This window comes from Solanum lycopersicum, chromosome 1 (genome assembly GCF_036512215.1).
Source record: "Solanum lycopersicum chromosome 1, SLM_r2.1".
NCBI classification, from domain to species: domain Eukaryota; kingdom Viridiplantae; phylum Streptophyta; class Magnoliopsida; order Solanales; family Solanaceae; genus Solanum; species Solanum lycopersicum.
The window spans coordinates 72,568,963-72,584,608 of NC_090800.1; the positions used below are offsets into that span (position 1 = coordinate 72,568,963).

A 15,646-nucleotide genomic window follows, 5' to 3' on the forward strand; every position below is an offset into this window, starting at 1 on the left:
TGTCCCAAAAACTACTCTCTTCGTCCATTTTTAATTATCATTTAGCTAAGAACTTTGACTAATGTATTTTTTATATAGTTTTTAAATATTTAATTTATAATATTAAATTAATGTAATATAATTTAACTTTGATAATTAATTGAATTGACTTTTGAAAACACTAACATGAGAATTAAAAATGAACGAAAGTATACATATTTAGCCACAAGAATTTCGCTTCCAAAATCTGTCGACGGTCCTAAGATGATAGTGAGTCGTACAAAGCAAAATGGGAGCAGTACGACCAACTAGTAGACTTACATGCAATCTCCAATTAGATTTGTACAACACTTTAATAGTCTTGTCTAAACAACAGTAACTTCTTCAGTATAACAGTACTACGTTTTATTCAATCCCAAACATCTGTTTGTGTAACTAAAAAGATTATTCAAAATCATATAAGGAGACGACAACACATAAAGAGTAGGTCTGTCTTTGGTGGTACTCTCTCTGCTTTCCAAGTTTAAGATCACAAAATTGAAATACGACTTTGGTCATAAGGTAGTAACAACTACATTTGGACCAACCAAGTTGGAGAAATATTTAGATTGGCTTTATTATTGTCTAGCAATAGTAAAGACCATTTACAGCAACTAAAAAGGGAAAGGATGAACTATAATGGCAACATATAAAGGACTGAAAATGATAAAGAAAAAGGAAGCAATTCTTACAAAGTCAAAGTTGTTGGTATTTTCACCTGTATTTGATGATAAATTCTTCATATTACAACACAAGTATTGATCAAATATCCCAATAAAGAGACAATAAAACATTGTCTTGTTCAGAATCTGTAAGTTCAGATGTTCCTTCAAAATAAAGCCCCAAGCAGAAACAAGAAGATGTTGGTATTTCATTCCAATTTTGAAGAGGGGGGGACTAAAGAGACAGCCTAAATTTCAAAGGACAAGGGTGTAGGAGTGATGTTTTCGCTCCCTAAAAAAGACTACAACATAAATAGCCACAACAAGGTCCAAAAATTGGGGCAGATATCTAAAAGATGGAAGGTGGTGTTTTGTTTCTTGTTATTCAGAAACTAGCTACAAACCTCTACTGAGGGTAGTTGGACCTTTCAAGGATGGATTATCACTTATTCGAAATGAGGTAAAGAGGTGGATGGCCTTATGAACAGCAGGTGGAAGTGGACAGAACTAGAGTGTGTGCTAGATCTGAATATTGAAAGCAAGGTGTGACTAATTTGGATAAAATCCTCCTAAAAGGGACTATCACCAAAAATAAAGTGCTCGTCATGTGATCATTGAGCAACAGAAAAAATGTGATCACTCAATCTTCTCTCAATTTGATGTGCGAGCCTCACTTCCATGGCCTGCGCTGCTGCTGCTGCCACCGGAAGGATTTGAACTCTGTACAGATTGCTGAACACCAGAATGGGAAGCAGGACCACCCTTTGAAAACATTGAACCAACTGAACCGCTTGAAGTGTTCATGGAAGATACTTGAGTAGAGAACCCATCCCTGCCAGATCCAGCATTCACTTCAGGACGCAAGTCTGAGGATGAGGATGATGGAGCCAAAGTACCAACAGCAGATCCCACAGGGTAAGGAGCAACAGCCATATCAGCAAGAGAAGAAGAAGATGAACTATAAGTCAATCCCATTGGATGGTCAAACTTGCAAGACGGCCCAAACTTGCAGACTCCATTTTGTGCAAAGTGAGAGCAAACTGGTGCACCCTGAAGAAACCATTCAGAGGAACAAAAACAAAATTAATCTTCCAAATCACCCAGCAGTGTATGAACTCAATCTACAGAATTCACTTGTTTTAAGTACTAACAGACTTCGGCAAGAAATGGCGGTGATTTAGGGAAAAGGTAAAGGAAAAGACAAGTTAGTTCCCAGCACATTCAGTTAGCAAAGAAACTTTAACAGTTCGTATATAAAACACCACTGAAACTTGATCACAAAACAGTATGCCACTTGTATTTCATGGAAGGGATGACTAATAGCTGATGGTTTAGTATATGAAGGACAGGATGCATCTCATATCCAGAATAAACATATTTACGGAATCACTTGTTGTGCACCAAGAATCTTGCCAAAATGTCAATTTTACTGCTTCCCACAACTAACACAAAGACTGTTATATCAATGAATCATGCAAGACTTGTAGAAGCATAAATAGCAAAGATATTATGGAATGTATGGCATTAGACTAATGGTGCAAAGGGAGTCGTTTCGTACCAGATTCCTACTTTTCTTCATCTGAACTTTAAGGTGTATGAAGTTACATATTTGATTTTTAAAAGCAGAACAAAGTATAAGATCACCAAAATACAGGGAGCTATAGATCCCCCAAAGGCCAGCTGGCAGATGTTTGAAACTTGGTGGATATTACCAAGATTTTGGTCTGCCGCAGGGTTCAAACTCATAATATGCACCTGCCCACACATCACATCTTGCACTCTTACCCGAATCTATGTTTTTTTTGGTCAGTGATGAGCAACACATCTGAAGATAGTTCAAAATCCAAGTAAACATGACACATGGAAAAGCTAATTTGACTCTTAAATATGCACTCAAGTTCAGTAATTTATTTTGTTAGACAAGTTAAGAAAAGTTCGGTAGTTCCCAGAAGAGTAGGTAAGATTTCACCATCTGCAAGCATAGGGAACAGAAGCATGACACTTTATACTACCAAGCCACTGAAACTTCATACAATGTCACCCATTTACATATCCCGAGTTCATATGGAGAGAATAGCAGAGAAATGCCTAGGGAGCATGTACAATATTTAACATATCGCTCACATTGTAATAAAATTAAAGTTAACACCACTTAACTGGATCAAAGCATTACAAATATTAGAAATTATAAATCTATTAAAATCTCTCCCCAAATGTCCTAGTTTTTTAGACGTCCAAATTGTCTATTTTTTAAAGAGAAGACATCATCCTACCTAATCATTTTGCATAGAAAAAGCCCAAGAACCTCCCTCATAAGCAATTTCCTTGTTGCTTGAAAGGTATTTTTTTTTGAAAATGGCAACTTTAGCCCAGCCCACTCTTATAGCAACAATGTCAACAAATGCAGATACCTCCTGGCAAAAGTTGTCTGATGCAATAATTCAAACACTCTTCACTTCATGCAATGTACCATCACAATTAGTAGTGCACTGATTAATCGTAAATATCCTAGGACACATAATGTCTTCTTTCCTATTTCATGCATATATAGGAGTCTGTCTATCAAATAGTAATGTAATACCAGATTTAAAGGTTAGAGAAAGAAAGGTCAAATTTAACATGGACTCATGGAGAATACTTTAGCAAGAAAAAATAGAAACACTGGTGTGCTGACCCATACGTAGAATTTCAATCTAAAGATTGCACACGAAGATTCTCACCGGACGAAGAGGGAGGCCCATAGCACTGAGGATAAAACTTGTTTTAGGTCCACTCCATTCAGGTGGATGATGGTATCTACAAGAAGATCCATATTTACAGTCGCCATACTTCATGTAATACTGACATTCTTGAAGTCCAGGCCTTTCTGGAAATGCATGCTCCTTCTGACTGCTGCTAGAAGGACCGGCAGAAGAAGGAACAGATAAATATGGTCCTGTGTATGCAGGTGCTGAAGGAGACAGTTGAGAAAGCCCATACATGGGGCCTGCTGCAGCAGCAAGTTGAGTACTTGGGGAAGGAACTGGATTAACAGGGGCCTATACCGCATAATCAAAACTTAGCAGATAGTCAGTGCATCCAGAAAAATTGTATACATAAACAGATGAAAGAAGCATGTATGATGTACCTACCGGATAAGGAGTCCAACCTGGTAGAGGAACCATCCCCGGGGGAAGAAGCATAGAACCATAAGTCCCAGGGATATATGAACCAGGAAGCAGAGTAGGCCTTGCAACTGGCCAGTTGCCAGAAACTACCCCGTATTGTTGAGCGGATTGAACAGAAGGAGACTGCACCGCTGGCGGATAAATGTGTGGTGCAGGAACAGCTGCTGGCGCAGTCAGAGGTCCAGGTCCAGATCCAGGTCCAGCTGCTGGTGCAGGCACTTGTGCTCCAGCAGGTAGGGGATGATTGAATTTACAAGTCACGCCGAATTTACATTGCCCTGTTTTCACAAAATACGAACATTCCTTTTCCCCCTGTGACAGGAACTCTATGAGCCAACTCAAAAGGAAACAATCATACTGAAACTTTTTCAATGAGTAAGACCAAAAGAAAGAAAAGAAAACACACGGAATGGAACAAAACAAAATAATCAGATGAAAGACTGATTGAAAACAAAAAGAAGGCAGACCGGACGCAGCGGGTAGCCATAAACGTTCACTGTCACCGGTGCTGGAGATACACCTCCCTGTCTTGGATGATGATATTTGCATGATGCACCAAACTTACACATTCCTGTCCTCATATAGTACTGCAAATCAGAATCAGAAACAACTAGCATTATTGCAATGAAAAAATGTAGGTTTATTAATGAAAAAATCCAAAATATAAGTCAACACAAAACCAGGACACATAACCAGTCACTTTTGGCTGAGCAACTATTTGCACATTCAACAGCTGATAGGAAAATCATGATTTTTAAGCAAGCATTTGACAGTGGATTATCATTTGAGAACATATTAAGCACAGAACAAATGTTATAAAGATAAAGGAAAGCAGATATAACATTCTTTGATAAAAAAAAGATACAACATTCAATTTTTTTCTTATGATGATTAACTAAAAATTCAGAAAGATGAGCTACTTCAACATTTCAGACAAATTATAGATGGCTGAATCCATCAAAATGCAGTCGACTCCACAAAATTGGGAGAAATGTTTGGTGTTCAATTGCAAAGCTATCTAATCAACATACAGGTGGGAGCCTTTTCCAAGATAGAATTGATAAATTAGCAGATAGAATATTCTAAGAGAAACATCTTCAGCATGAAACTGAAATGGTAATAATGTACATTAATGAGACAACGACTCTGATAACCACACAGGAGTTCCAAAGTGGATGGAAAACAGATGAGATTATTTTAAAAACAAACACAAAGCTCAGAACTTTAAACATAATCAAGAGATGCAATCAATAGGAACCGCAAACAGGAAGTGTCTATGACATAGAAATATAGAATGATAGAATCAAAGGAGAAGGATTACCTAATAAAAGTTCCAACTAAAGAAAATTTTTATGCCAACGATTAAAACCTTCACTCCTCAGACTAGATCAACATATAGCCATGGGGAGCTGGTATATAGTGGAAGCACATTTTCCAACAGAAGAATTATTAACAATCCAATGATGAGAAGTGAACTAAACCCAGTTACTCAAACTAAATTTCAGAACAGTCATTGAATTCCAAAATACAAAAGAAATGAAAAATAGAAGTATGATTTACTAGCACAAACAAGCAATGCAGAAAACATATTCCCTATAAGTAGAACTTAAAACATTAGCAGACGTACAAAAAAAAAGTACTCTCCAAGAAAAAAAAAACATCTCCTGCTACAAAGACAACAAAAACAAAAAGTAATATGGATAATTCAACCATGCGTGTTTTTCCAACATCATTAAAAATGTATTATTATCATGAACAATAAAAACACTTGCAGAACATGGACAAGAGATATTATCAAGAAAATGATCAACAGAATGGATGAAACTGTGGGCCAAAATTGATAGTTACATGGATAATCGAGGATGGTACACAACTCCCAGCCCTTGTGTGAAATTTCTTTATCAGATATGGAATTTTTTTTAATTTAGAGTTAAATTCAAAAACATGGTAATGGAAAATTTCCAGATCAAGCAACAAAAGGACGAATTCATGTCTAACAGGAAAAGAAGTCAATGCACTTATCACTAATCAGACAGCAAGATGACGAATATTATCACAGACAAATCAGGCAAATTGAATCTTCCAGTATGCATCTGAAAGATATATGGCAAGTCTAGGAGAAATATAAATACTACGCCAGATTGAAGAGCAACATAAGCTTCCATTTAGCACATCAGAGATCCAAAAGAAGGAAAAGGACGAATTATGATCAGCAAAGTGGTAGTTCAAACTGTACAGAATCATTAGCAAGCAGACGAAGTGATTGTGATAAGCAGATGGGAGCTCACGTAGTACATAATCAACAGCAAGAAGACGAATCGATTGTACTAAGAAGATGGGAGCTTACGTAGTACAGAATCAATAGCAAACAGACGAATTGATTAAACTAAACCAGATGGGAGCTCCCATAGTTCATAAACAACAGCAAGAAGACGAATTGATTGTATCAACAAGATGGGAGCTTATGTAGTACAGAATCAACAGCAAGCAGACGAATTGATTAAACTAACCATAGCCGAATCCAGAAACCACATATTCTTCCGAATTTGATCAGTCAATAAAACACCCAACATTCTGAAACTGATAGCATAGCATGTAAGGAAAACCTACCTGACAAACAGGTTGACCCACTCTTTCTGGGTATTCTCCTCCAGTAGCTCTCATCGCTCCCAAAACCTGTCATTCAGTTCATAAAACCCAACACAACCAAATGCATGTTAAAATTCCCAGTCTAGGCCACATATTAAACTAAAAACCAACAACACCAAATCTGAACAAAAGAAAGATCTCTTGAATCAACAGAGGTGACTGCAGGATTTTAAGTACACCCACCCACTACTTAGTGCAAAATACAACTCAAAGCAATGCTTAGAAAGATTTTAACAACATGATTCAAAAATGTCCAACAAAAAATAAAGGATCAAACTTTACACATCTTGAACAAAACCCACTGGAGAAAAACCCATCAAATCATAAGATCAACCCAAATTGGGCACATAAAAATCAGTGATCAAGCAAAATAAACCCTAAAAATTCAATCTTTTTTCATACCCCCAAAATAAAAGTTGCAAAAAAAAGTCATTTACCGAAGTACGGTCTCGTGGATGATTAAACCGACACCTCACACCATAACCACAGAAGCCAGTACGCAAGTAATAGATACAATCAGGCTCGTTAGGCCTTTCTGGGTAGGGTTCTGGTCCAGTACCAAGTGATAACTGCCACATAGGTTCTGCATTAAGGAAACCAACACAAAAAAAAAAGGATCGTTACAAAAACCCACATTACCCAAAATTGATAGCAGCAATTGGGGGTGAAATTCAAACGAAATTCACATGAAATTCAAATGTAGCAAACAAGTTTCCACAACTCACCTTCAAGCCCCGTCTCTCCGCCTGGAACAGCCCATTCAGACACCGGATCCACCGGTTCACCCTCCATTGCTTGGGTCCCACTGTACCTCTCCATTTTTCCTCCTCCTCTCTCTCTCTCTGTACACAAACCTATATAGATGTATCTCTCTATATATGTACGACTATACGTATATATAAAATAAAATATGTATGAACAGAAGTGAAGAAGAAGAGTGTCTGTTTGTGAAAGTAGTGTGTGTATGTGTGAATGAAGCTATGGAAAATGGTTTTGATCAACTGTGAGGTTGGTATGGGGGGGGGGGGGTTGGTGGTTTTTAGAGAGAGAAAAGTAAAGTAAAGGTTTGTTCTTTTTCCTAAAGTAGTTTCTCTCTCTATATCTCACACTCGTCACTCTATGTGTTTAGTTTGATTTTTGGTTTTCTCTCACCAAATAGCTTTTGTATCTATTCTATTTTCTCTCTTTCTGTGTGATTTTTTTTTCCCTAGGGGTAAGGCTGAGGGGGGTGGGGATGGCAGGGTAAGGGGTATAGGTGAAGATGACTGTAAAAGTCATTATGATTTTTAGTTCTAACTTTTAGGAATCAATTGCGTATCTTGTTCGGTAAAGTATATAAGAATAATAATAAATACAGTTTATATCAGTTATATTTACGTCATATGTGTCGAGGTTATATCTTGTACATGTTTTTGATTTAATGTATTAAGAATAGAAATAATTTCAGAGAACTTCACAAATATGGTGAAAAAGATTTGGAGGGACAATTGTGTTTTTAATCATGATAATGCATGCATGCATTAGTTATACTTAGATTGAAACAATGTAGCAAAAAAATATTAATTATACGCAAAATTAATGTATGTATTTTTTTAATATATTCTATCAAACAATTTTTGGGATTAATAAGATTCCAATTTTATTGTCTTTTTTCTATTATTAGAATTTTTTCCAAAGAAAATTTTTATACGTATAAAAAAAAAGTCATGTTAGATATTCTATACAAACAAGCAACCTATTATGAACAAAATAAATCGTAACGGTTGTAAATATAATTGTATATTATTATATTTTTTGGTAAACTAATATAACTATTTTTATTTATTCTATTTTATAATTTTTTAATATTTGAGGTTATTTTATTATTTTGTTTTGGGTTTGTTATTTTTTGTGTTTGTTTGTTTAAGTACGCGTTAAATATATATTAAATGTGTAAAACTGTAAATATCTTATTTTAGTTACCGTTATAATGCACTTAATAAGTAGTTTAAGTTAAATGACTTTTTTGTCCTTCAAACACCTATGAGGATATAGTAAAATCTGTAAAAATTCATATATAATTTGTTTCGCACTTAGTAAGTAGTTTAAGTTAAATTTCTTTTTTTTTTTGTTCTCTCTAATCAAACACTAGTGAAGATAATAATAGAACAATTCAAATCTTCCCAAATCATGACGTTTTTTTTCTTTCTTTCCCCATTTTCCCCTATACTACTTAAACTAACAACAATTTTTTTTTTAAAAAAATTGTATTCAATTGTTAGTTTTATTGATTGATTAATTCTTATGATTTTAATATTTTCAAATGAAAAGATTTATACTATTTTTTTTATCATTATATTTTGCACATGTATATTGTAAGTGTGTATTGAATCATATATTATATTACTTTATAATTTTTCATAAGATAGAATAAACTGCATCAAATTTAGATACGATAATTGTTTCGTACTTAATAAGCAATTCAAAAGTTAAATTTTTTTGGGTCCTTCCTCTTCAAATACATGTGAGAATATAATAAAATGTGACAAACCTTCTCACATAACAAAACTATAATTGATTGATTTTTTTGATTTTAAGATTTCAAGTAGGATGATTTATATACTTCACACTTGCATTGCACATGTATGTAAAATCATATAGTATGTTATTATGTAATTTTTCTATAGTATATAATAAAATGTGTTAAATTCGAACATATTTATTTCACACTTTATAAGTGTCATGATTCAAAAGTTGAAGTTATGATAGACACATATCCCGCAACCTCAAAATGGTAAGAAATACATGTACAAGACTTCCAAAGGGGAGTCAAGCCAAAACCAATGAGAAACAAAAACAAAATTCTCAAAACATGATAATTACAAGTATAAAGAGTATCTAATACATTTCTAGATTTTGAAATACATTTCAAGTTTTAAAGGGAATTAAAAACTCTGAATGGTAGATGAGGAGCAATGACAATCCGAAAAGCAATATCCCCCACAACTTCGTAAGAGGAATATATGCTAGGTTCAATTAGCAACTACGAAGATGGCCTTCATTAAGATCTGCATCAAAAAGGATAATAGAAGTAAGGGTGAGTACAACCTACATTGGTTAGGCCAATTGAGTACAAGCAACTAAATAAATTAAATAAATAAACTATGAACACTTACACTTTCACGCAAAAAAGTCTCACTCAAAATATCACAAGTTTCAACAAGAATTAAGGTTAACACACGAGCCTCCACACATGCTAAGAATCACAAATAGACATCATATAAACTAACAAGGAGGTCAACACATACCAACTTCTAAGACTCATACTCCTATTCATTTCACAATTGACTTCCTAAGAAAGGTTAATTACTCATCTCAATCTAAAAGTAGGATAGTCAAACTTACCTCAAAACCAAAACTTCACTTGGACAATTCTATTAGAGCACTTTCTCAACCACACTATCATGACTCAAAGTATACCCTAGGCTATGCATAACATCACGTATACAACCTCGTATGGTCGTACACAAACCACTTAGCATACTCCATACAAAAAAATAGAAATAAAGATTTCAAAGAAAGAGTCTTATATCATAAAAAAGTTGACAAAACGAAAGTGTAATTAGTCTCAACAAGTCATATATTACATAAAGGAAAGTGATTGAGGCGTAACTCATACATTACATACAAATGTCTAAAAACTGGACTAAAAAATCAATGCAAAAGTGTCTCGATCTTTAAAACATGAGGATTCACCAATCTTTGAGTATTCAAGAGATTAATTAGCCACGAGTATGAGAGGTAGAAGCGTCAAACCCTACATAAGTGAAACAATACAGGTACAAGTATGCATTAGTACATGAAATGTATTAAGCATGATAGCAATGCATAAGAGTTATGAAATCATGCTAAAAAACTTTACATGACATGCAATGACCAAGATAAATCATAAGATAAAAGGTTAAAAAACATAAGTCATAATCATGGTCAATACAAGCTTAACATCTTTAAAACACTTGAGAGATACTTTGAAAGTAACCTTAGTTCATTATTGTGGGATTTTTACCATTTAACCGACGTAGATCATGTGAGTTATAACATGAAATTTGATGTCTATCCCATACCCGAAAAAGATATCCTTATTTGCCAAGATAAAACCCTGAAATCTAGCTAAAGTGGATCCACTAACTAGTGTCTATTTGAAATAAATTATATGGTGGCATATATTTCTATGACTTAGGGATTTCTACTAAAAGTACACCGACGCTAAACGAAAACCTCCATCCTAAAAGTCAACTCGATATTAAGTATTATACCACGAAATAGTCATTAATCATATTCATATAATCATCCATGAAAATTCATAATTATGTAACCAATCAAGTTATAGCTCATTTAGAATAGCTCCTAAAACTTGATTCAACTTAGGTGAGAAAACCATTCAACCTTATGTATTCTTATGTGAAAGAACCTTTTACAAATATGATCTTATCTTTGTAACATGTGATTAAACATTTCACAACTACGATATTGATATTTTCAACTCAAAGCATTCTTAAATTATTTACTTTTTTTTCACAAGAACGTGCATATATTTTGTAAAAGTCGCATTTCATAAATTATAAGATTTATCATGTGTTCGTAGTCTAAAATAATAGATAATATATGGATTCATATGAATTAAACTAAGAGTCATGGAATTTCTTCAATTCATGCATTAAAAAGATAGAAGACAAGTAATTGAATTGCAATTAAAAAATCCATGAAAATTGAATAAAATTCTAACTTTGAATTGAGAATATATAATTTGTGAAATTTGAAAGATCTTTGAGGAACCCTATAAAGGAAAGGACCCCATAGGTGGTTACTAAAATACCTTATCTATTAAGGCACAATATCTATGGTGAAATGAGAATCTTGAAGTGAAACCTTAACTTCTTCTTACTTCGCCTTAGAGAGGATTTTGGGGATAAACTTGGAGGGAAATTTATTTTAGGTGAATGATTTAGAATGAGTAGTGTTTCGACTTAAATCACTTATATAGGGCGTAGAATAAGGTTCAAACAACATAGATTAGGTATTAAACACATAGGGAGAAAATCAAAATAACCCTCACTTGAAAGATTACGGTGACCAATGTGGGACCCTAAATAGTTTGTATAGGTCAGTATGAACCATATAGGAAACCATCCAGATGACCTCAATCCTTTAACGGCTGGCCACCTCCTTAAACGACTAGTGAACCATTTCACGGTCTGTTTAGGGTTTTGTGAAGGGTTCATGGTCTGTTTTGAATTTGTGGACTTACCTGTTAACCTTTCTTACCTTATCCAAAGTCACAAGTGTTACACAACATCACTAGAATGATCTTCAACTATTAAGGATGTAAAGAGTTCAAATACACCTATATTGATAGGATTTGAAATTAAAGGGTAAAATGGTCTAAAAATTACTTCGAAAATTGAAAGGGTAAAATCAAAATTTTAGCTAAAAAAAATCATGTTCTACAAGTCGAGGATTTTGTGTTAAAAAACTCATTAAAACAAGCAAGAATCGAGTTCCAAATCAAAGATTTACAAACTTTTCAACTTTAGGAGAAAAACTCCAAAAATCAACTTTGAAATTAAGATTTAAAGAGTTTTCGGGAGATAAAACTTAAAGAATTGGCCAGGTCTGGAAATTGGGAGTCTGTAAACGCGGACAGTGTTGGATTTTATTTGCCCTAAATTTCTTACCATAAATAGGTTTTCCTTGTAGGAAAAGGTTTTGGATTGACTAATCTTTTTCTTGTAGGAAAAGGTTTAGGACTCTATAAATAGAGGCATGTTCCTTCTAACTTAATTAGCATTCATAATGTAGTCTTAAAAGCTTTGAGAGTTTGGTTAGGGGGAGAATTTATGAGTCACAAGCTTGATACGTTATCACTTGTGTGAACCTCCCATGTATTCCGAGTGAATTGGTTGAAGTTGTTTCTCTCTGTATTTTGTACTCTCATATTTATAGTGAATTGCTCATCTCCTTTGTGGACGTAGGTCGATTGACCGAACCACGTTAAATCTTTGTGTCTTTTGGTATATTTCTCGTTGTCGTCTTACTCGTGGTCTTTCGAGGTTGGCTTTGTTAGCTTCCGCATTTACACCTGCTTATTTTCGGTCCTAACAGACAGTACGTCAAGAACGCATCCCACTGAATACATGAACAGTACCGCGATTGCGAAATATTGTTCACTCGTGATCGCAAAACATTGTTCACCTGTAATAGCGTTGGAACCTTTCACGAGCATGGCCTCCAGTCCCGCTCCCTCCGCAAACGTACTAGGGGATCTGTGAACGTGATTCCCTAACACCAAACGCTAGAAAACAAAAAAGACAAGGATCAAAGTCTCCGAGCGGACCCTCGAAAATTATTTGGAGTCCGATAAATATAAACTAGATATTATATCTTACTAAATCCAACATTTCAAACTCAAAAATCATAGAATTTTCGAAAAAAGTTCAAATGACGAATTTACCCTATTCGCTCACTTTTAAGGCTAAAATTCAACTTCTCACCCCAAACGCCCAAAACTCAATCTAAGACCTTGAAAACCTTATCAACCATCCTACTAGCTTAATCTCGACGTTGTGGATAGAATTAACGAAATTTTCATCCAAAGCTCGAAAATTAAAATATTAACCAAAGTCAGTCCTAGCATGAACTCTTAACTTAAGAGGGGGTCTAATCACCAAAAACACACTTGATCACATTAGGCACCACAACAATCATTTCCGAAATACAAACCAAGTATGAAAATGCTAAGAAAAAGAGCAAAATGGTTATTTTATAATTAAAAGTAAATTCACAACAAATGAAACGTTACGATAAGTAATTCAAGCTAAATATTTTTTTGCCCTTTCTCTTCAAAAAAAGTGTGACGATATAATAGAACACAACAAATTAGTCTTCTCACACGACAAAATCATGACGTCTTTTGTTATTTTTTTCTTTTCTTGTTTTTTTTCATTCTACTTAAACAAATAATATTTTTTTTCAAAAATTGCACTCAGTTTTTTGCTTAAAATTATTTATTAGTTTTTATGATTTTAAGATTTCAAAAAACATATATTTTTTATAATTAATTTCTTCACATCTGTGGTACATGTGTATGTCAAATTACCGAGTATATCACTATATAATTTTTCTAGATGATACAATAAATTACGCTAAATTCAGATATAATGATTTCACACTTCATAAACAAGCCAAGTTAAATACATTTTCAATTCATTTTTTAAAAATATGTATGCAATTATAATGAAACATGTCATATTCAAATATAAGTATCTTACATTAAATGAGTAATTCAGTTAAATAATTTTTTTTCCGTTCATTTTTAAATAAGTGGAAATTTTTTTAGAACGTATCAAATCCTCTTATATGACAAATCATGATACTTTTTTTTCTTTTTTCCTTTCCTTATTTTTTTTTCTATTCCGACTTTTCTCTAACAACATTTTTTTTCTAAAAGAATTTACATTTAATAGTTAGTTTTATTCATTGATGACTTTTTTGTGATTTTAAGATTTCAATTGGAATGTTCTACTTATATTTTTTTCTACTACTAATTTTCTCACTTGTGCGTTGCATGTGAACATTGAACCATTTAGTACGTTACATTATAAAATAATATTAATATTATTAAAATAAATATAATATACATGAATTTAAAGCAAATATTTATGTGCTGACTAATGTTTATGTTTGTTTAAGTACGCGTCAAACATATATTGAATGTGGACATCTCTTATTTTAGTTACAGTTATAACACACTTAATAAGTAGTTCAAGTTAAATGACTTTTTTGTCCTTCAAACACATATGAGGATACAATAAAATCTGTAGAATTCATATATAATTATTTCGCACTTAATAGTTTATGTTAAATACCTTTTTATCCTTTTTAATCAAACACTTGTGAAGATAATAATAGAACAATTCAAATCGTCCCACATAATGAAATCATGACATTTTTTTTTCTTTCTTTCCTCATTTTCCCCTATCCTTCTTAAACGAACAACAATTTTTTCTAAAAATTGTATTAGTTGTTAGTTTGATTGATTGACTAGTTCTTATGATTTTAAGATTTAAAATGGAGATTTATATACATTTTTTTATCATTAGATTCTGCACATGTGTGTTGCACGTGTGTGTCAAATAATATATTATATTACTTTATAATTTTTCATAAGAACAAATGCATCAAATTTAGATATGATTTATTGTTTCATACCTAATAAGTCATTCGAGCTAAATATTTTTTTGATCCTTTCTCTTCAAATACATTTGAGGACATAATAAAATGTGACAAACCTACTCACATAACAAAAATTGATTAGTTTTCAGGATTTTAAGATTTCAAGTAGGATGATTTATAGACAATTTGTATAAATGATTATTTCACACTTGCGTTCCACGTGTATGTCAAATCGTATAGTACATTACTATGTAATTTTTCTATAGTATATAATAAAAGGCGTTAAATTCGAACATATTTGTTTCACACTTTATGAGTGTGTCATGATTCAAAAGTTGAGGTCATGATGACACGTATCTCGCGAACCTCAAAATGGTTTGTAATTCAAAAGAAATACACATATAAGACCCCCAAAGGGGAGTCAGGCTGTTGGGGATATGAATGAGTGATTATGGCATTATGCGGAAACTTATAATTTGAAAATCATATGGTTGATAAATTAGACGACAAAAACTAATACTAAAGATCAAAATATTATTATATCAAAACTAATATGAAAGAAAAACATTGAAACTGTAGAAACAATAAAATCTTTCCATAAACTAAATTCTCTAAACGAGTACATTGTGGATTCTATTGTTATGTTGTGTTGGAAGAAACAAGCCTATATTTATAGAGTACTAAAACATTTCCTACTAGAAAAGAATTAGCTACTCCAAAATCTTTCCCTAAAAAGAAAAGAATAAACCAAATATAAAATAATATTATATTTTCCTTTCAAGAAAGGTAAAAAGATTTATGGTAATGTTTTGTCTTTCCTCTAAAGAAAATAAATATTAAATTATGGTAAGAAAATCAGGACAAAACCCTAACACAGGCCACAACCAATAAGAAACAAAAAAAAAAAATTCAAAGTCTGATAGTACAATTATAAAGATC

At 33.1% G+C, this 15,646-nt stretch overlaps 1 protein-coding gene across 1 annotated transcript; it reads right to left on the reverse strand.

Annotated features, from left to right (window-relative positions):
• Nucleotides 1–703: 703 nt before the first annotated feature.
• Nucleotides 704–7,790, reverse strand: LOC101268508 (zinc finger CCCH domain-containing protein 34). The gene is made up of 7 exons (XM_004229157.5): nt 7,222–7,790; nt 6,934–7,079; nt 6,458–6,523; nt 4,315–4,434; nt 3,812–4,159; nt 3,401–3,718; nt 704–1,730 (listed from the first exon to the last, which is right to left on the reverse strand). The coding sequence occupies exons 1-7, from the start codon at nt 7,313–7,315 to the stop codon at nt 1,332–1,334; spliced, it is 1,491 nt and encodes a 496-aa protein (XP_004229205.1). The 5' UTR covers nt 7,316–7,790; the 3' UTR covers nt 704–1,331.
• Nucleotides 7,791–15,646: the final 7,856 nt, after the last annotated feature.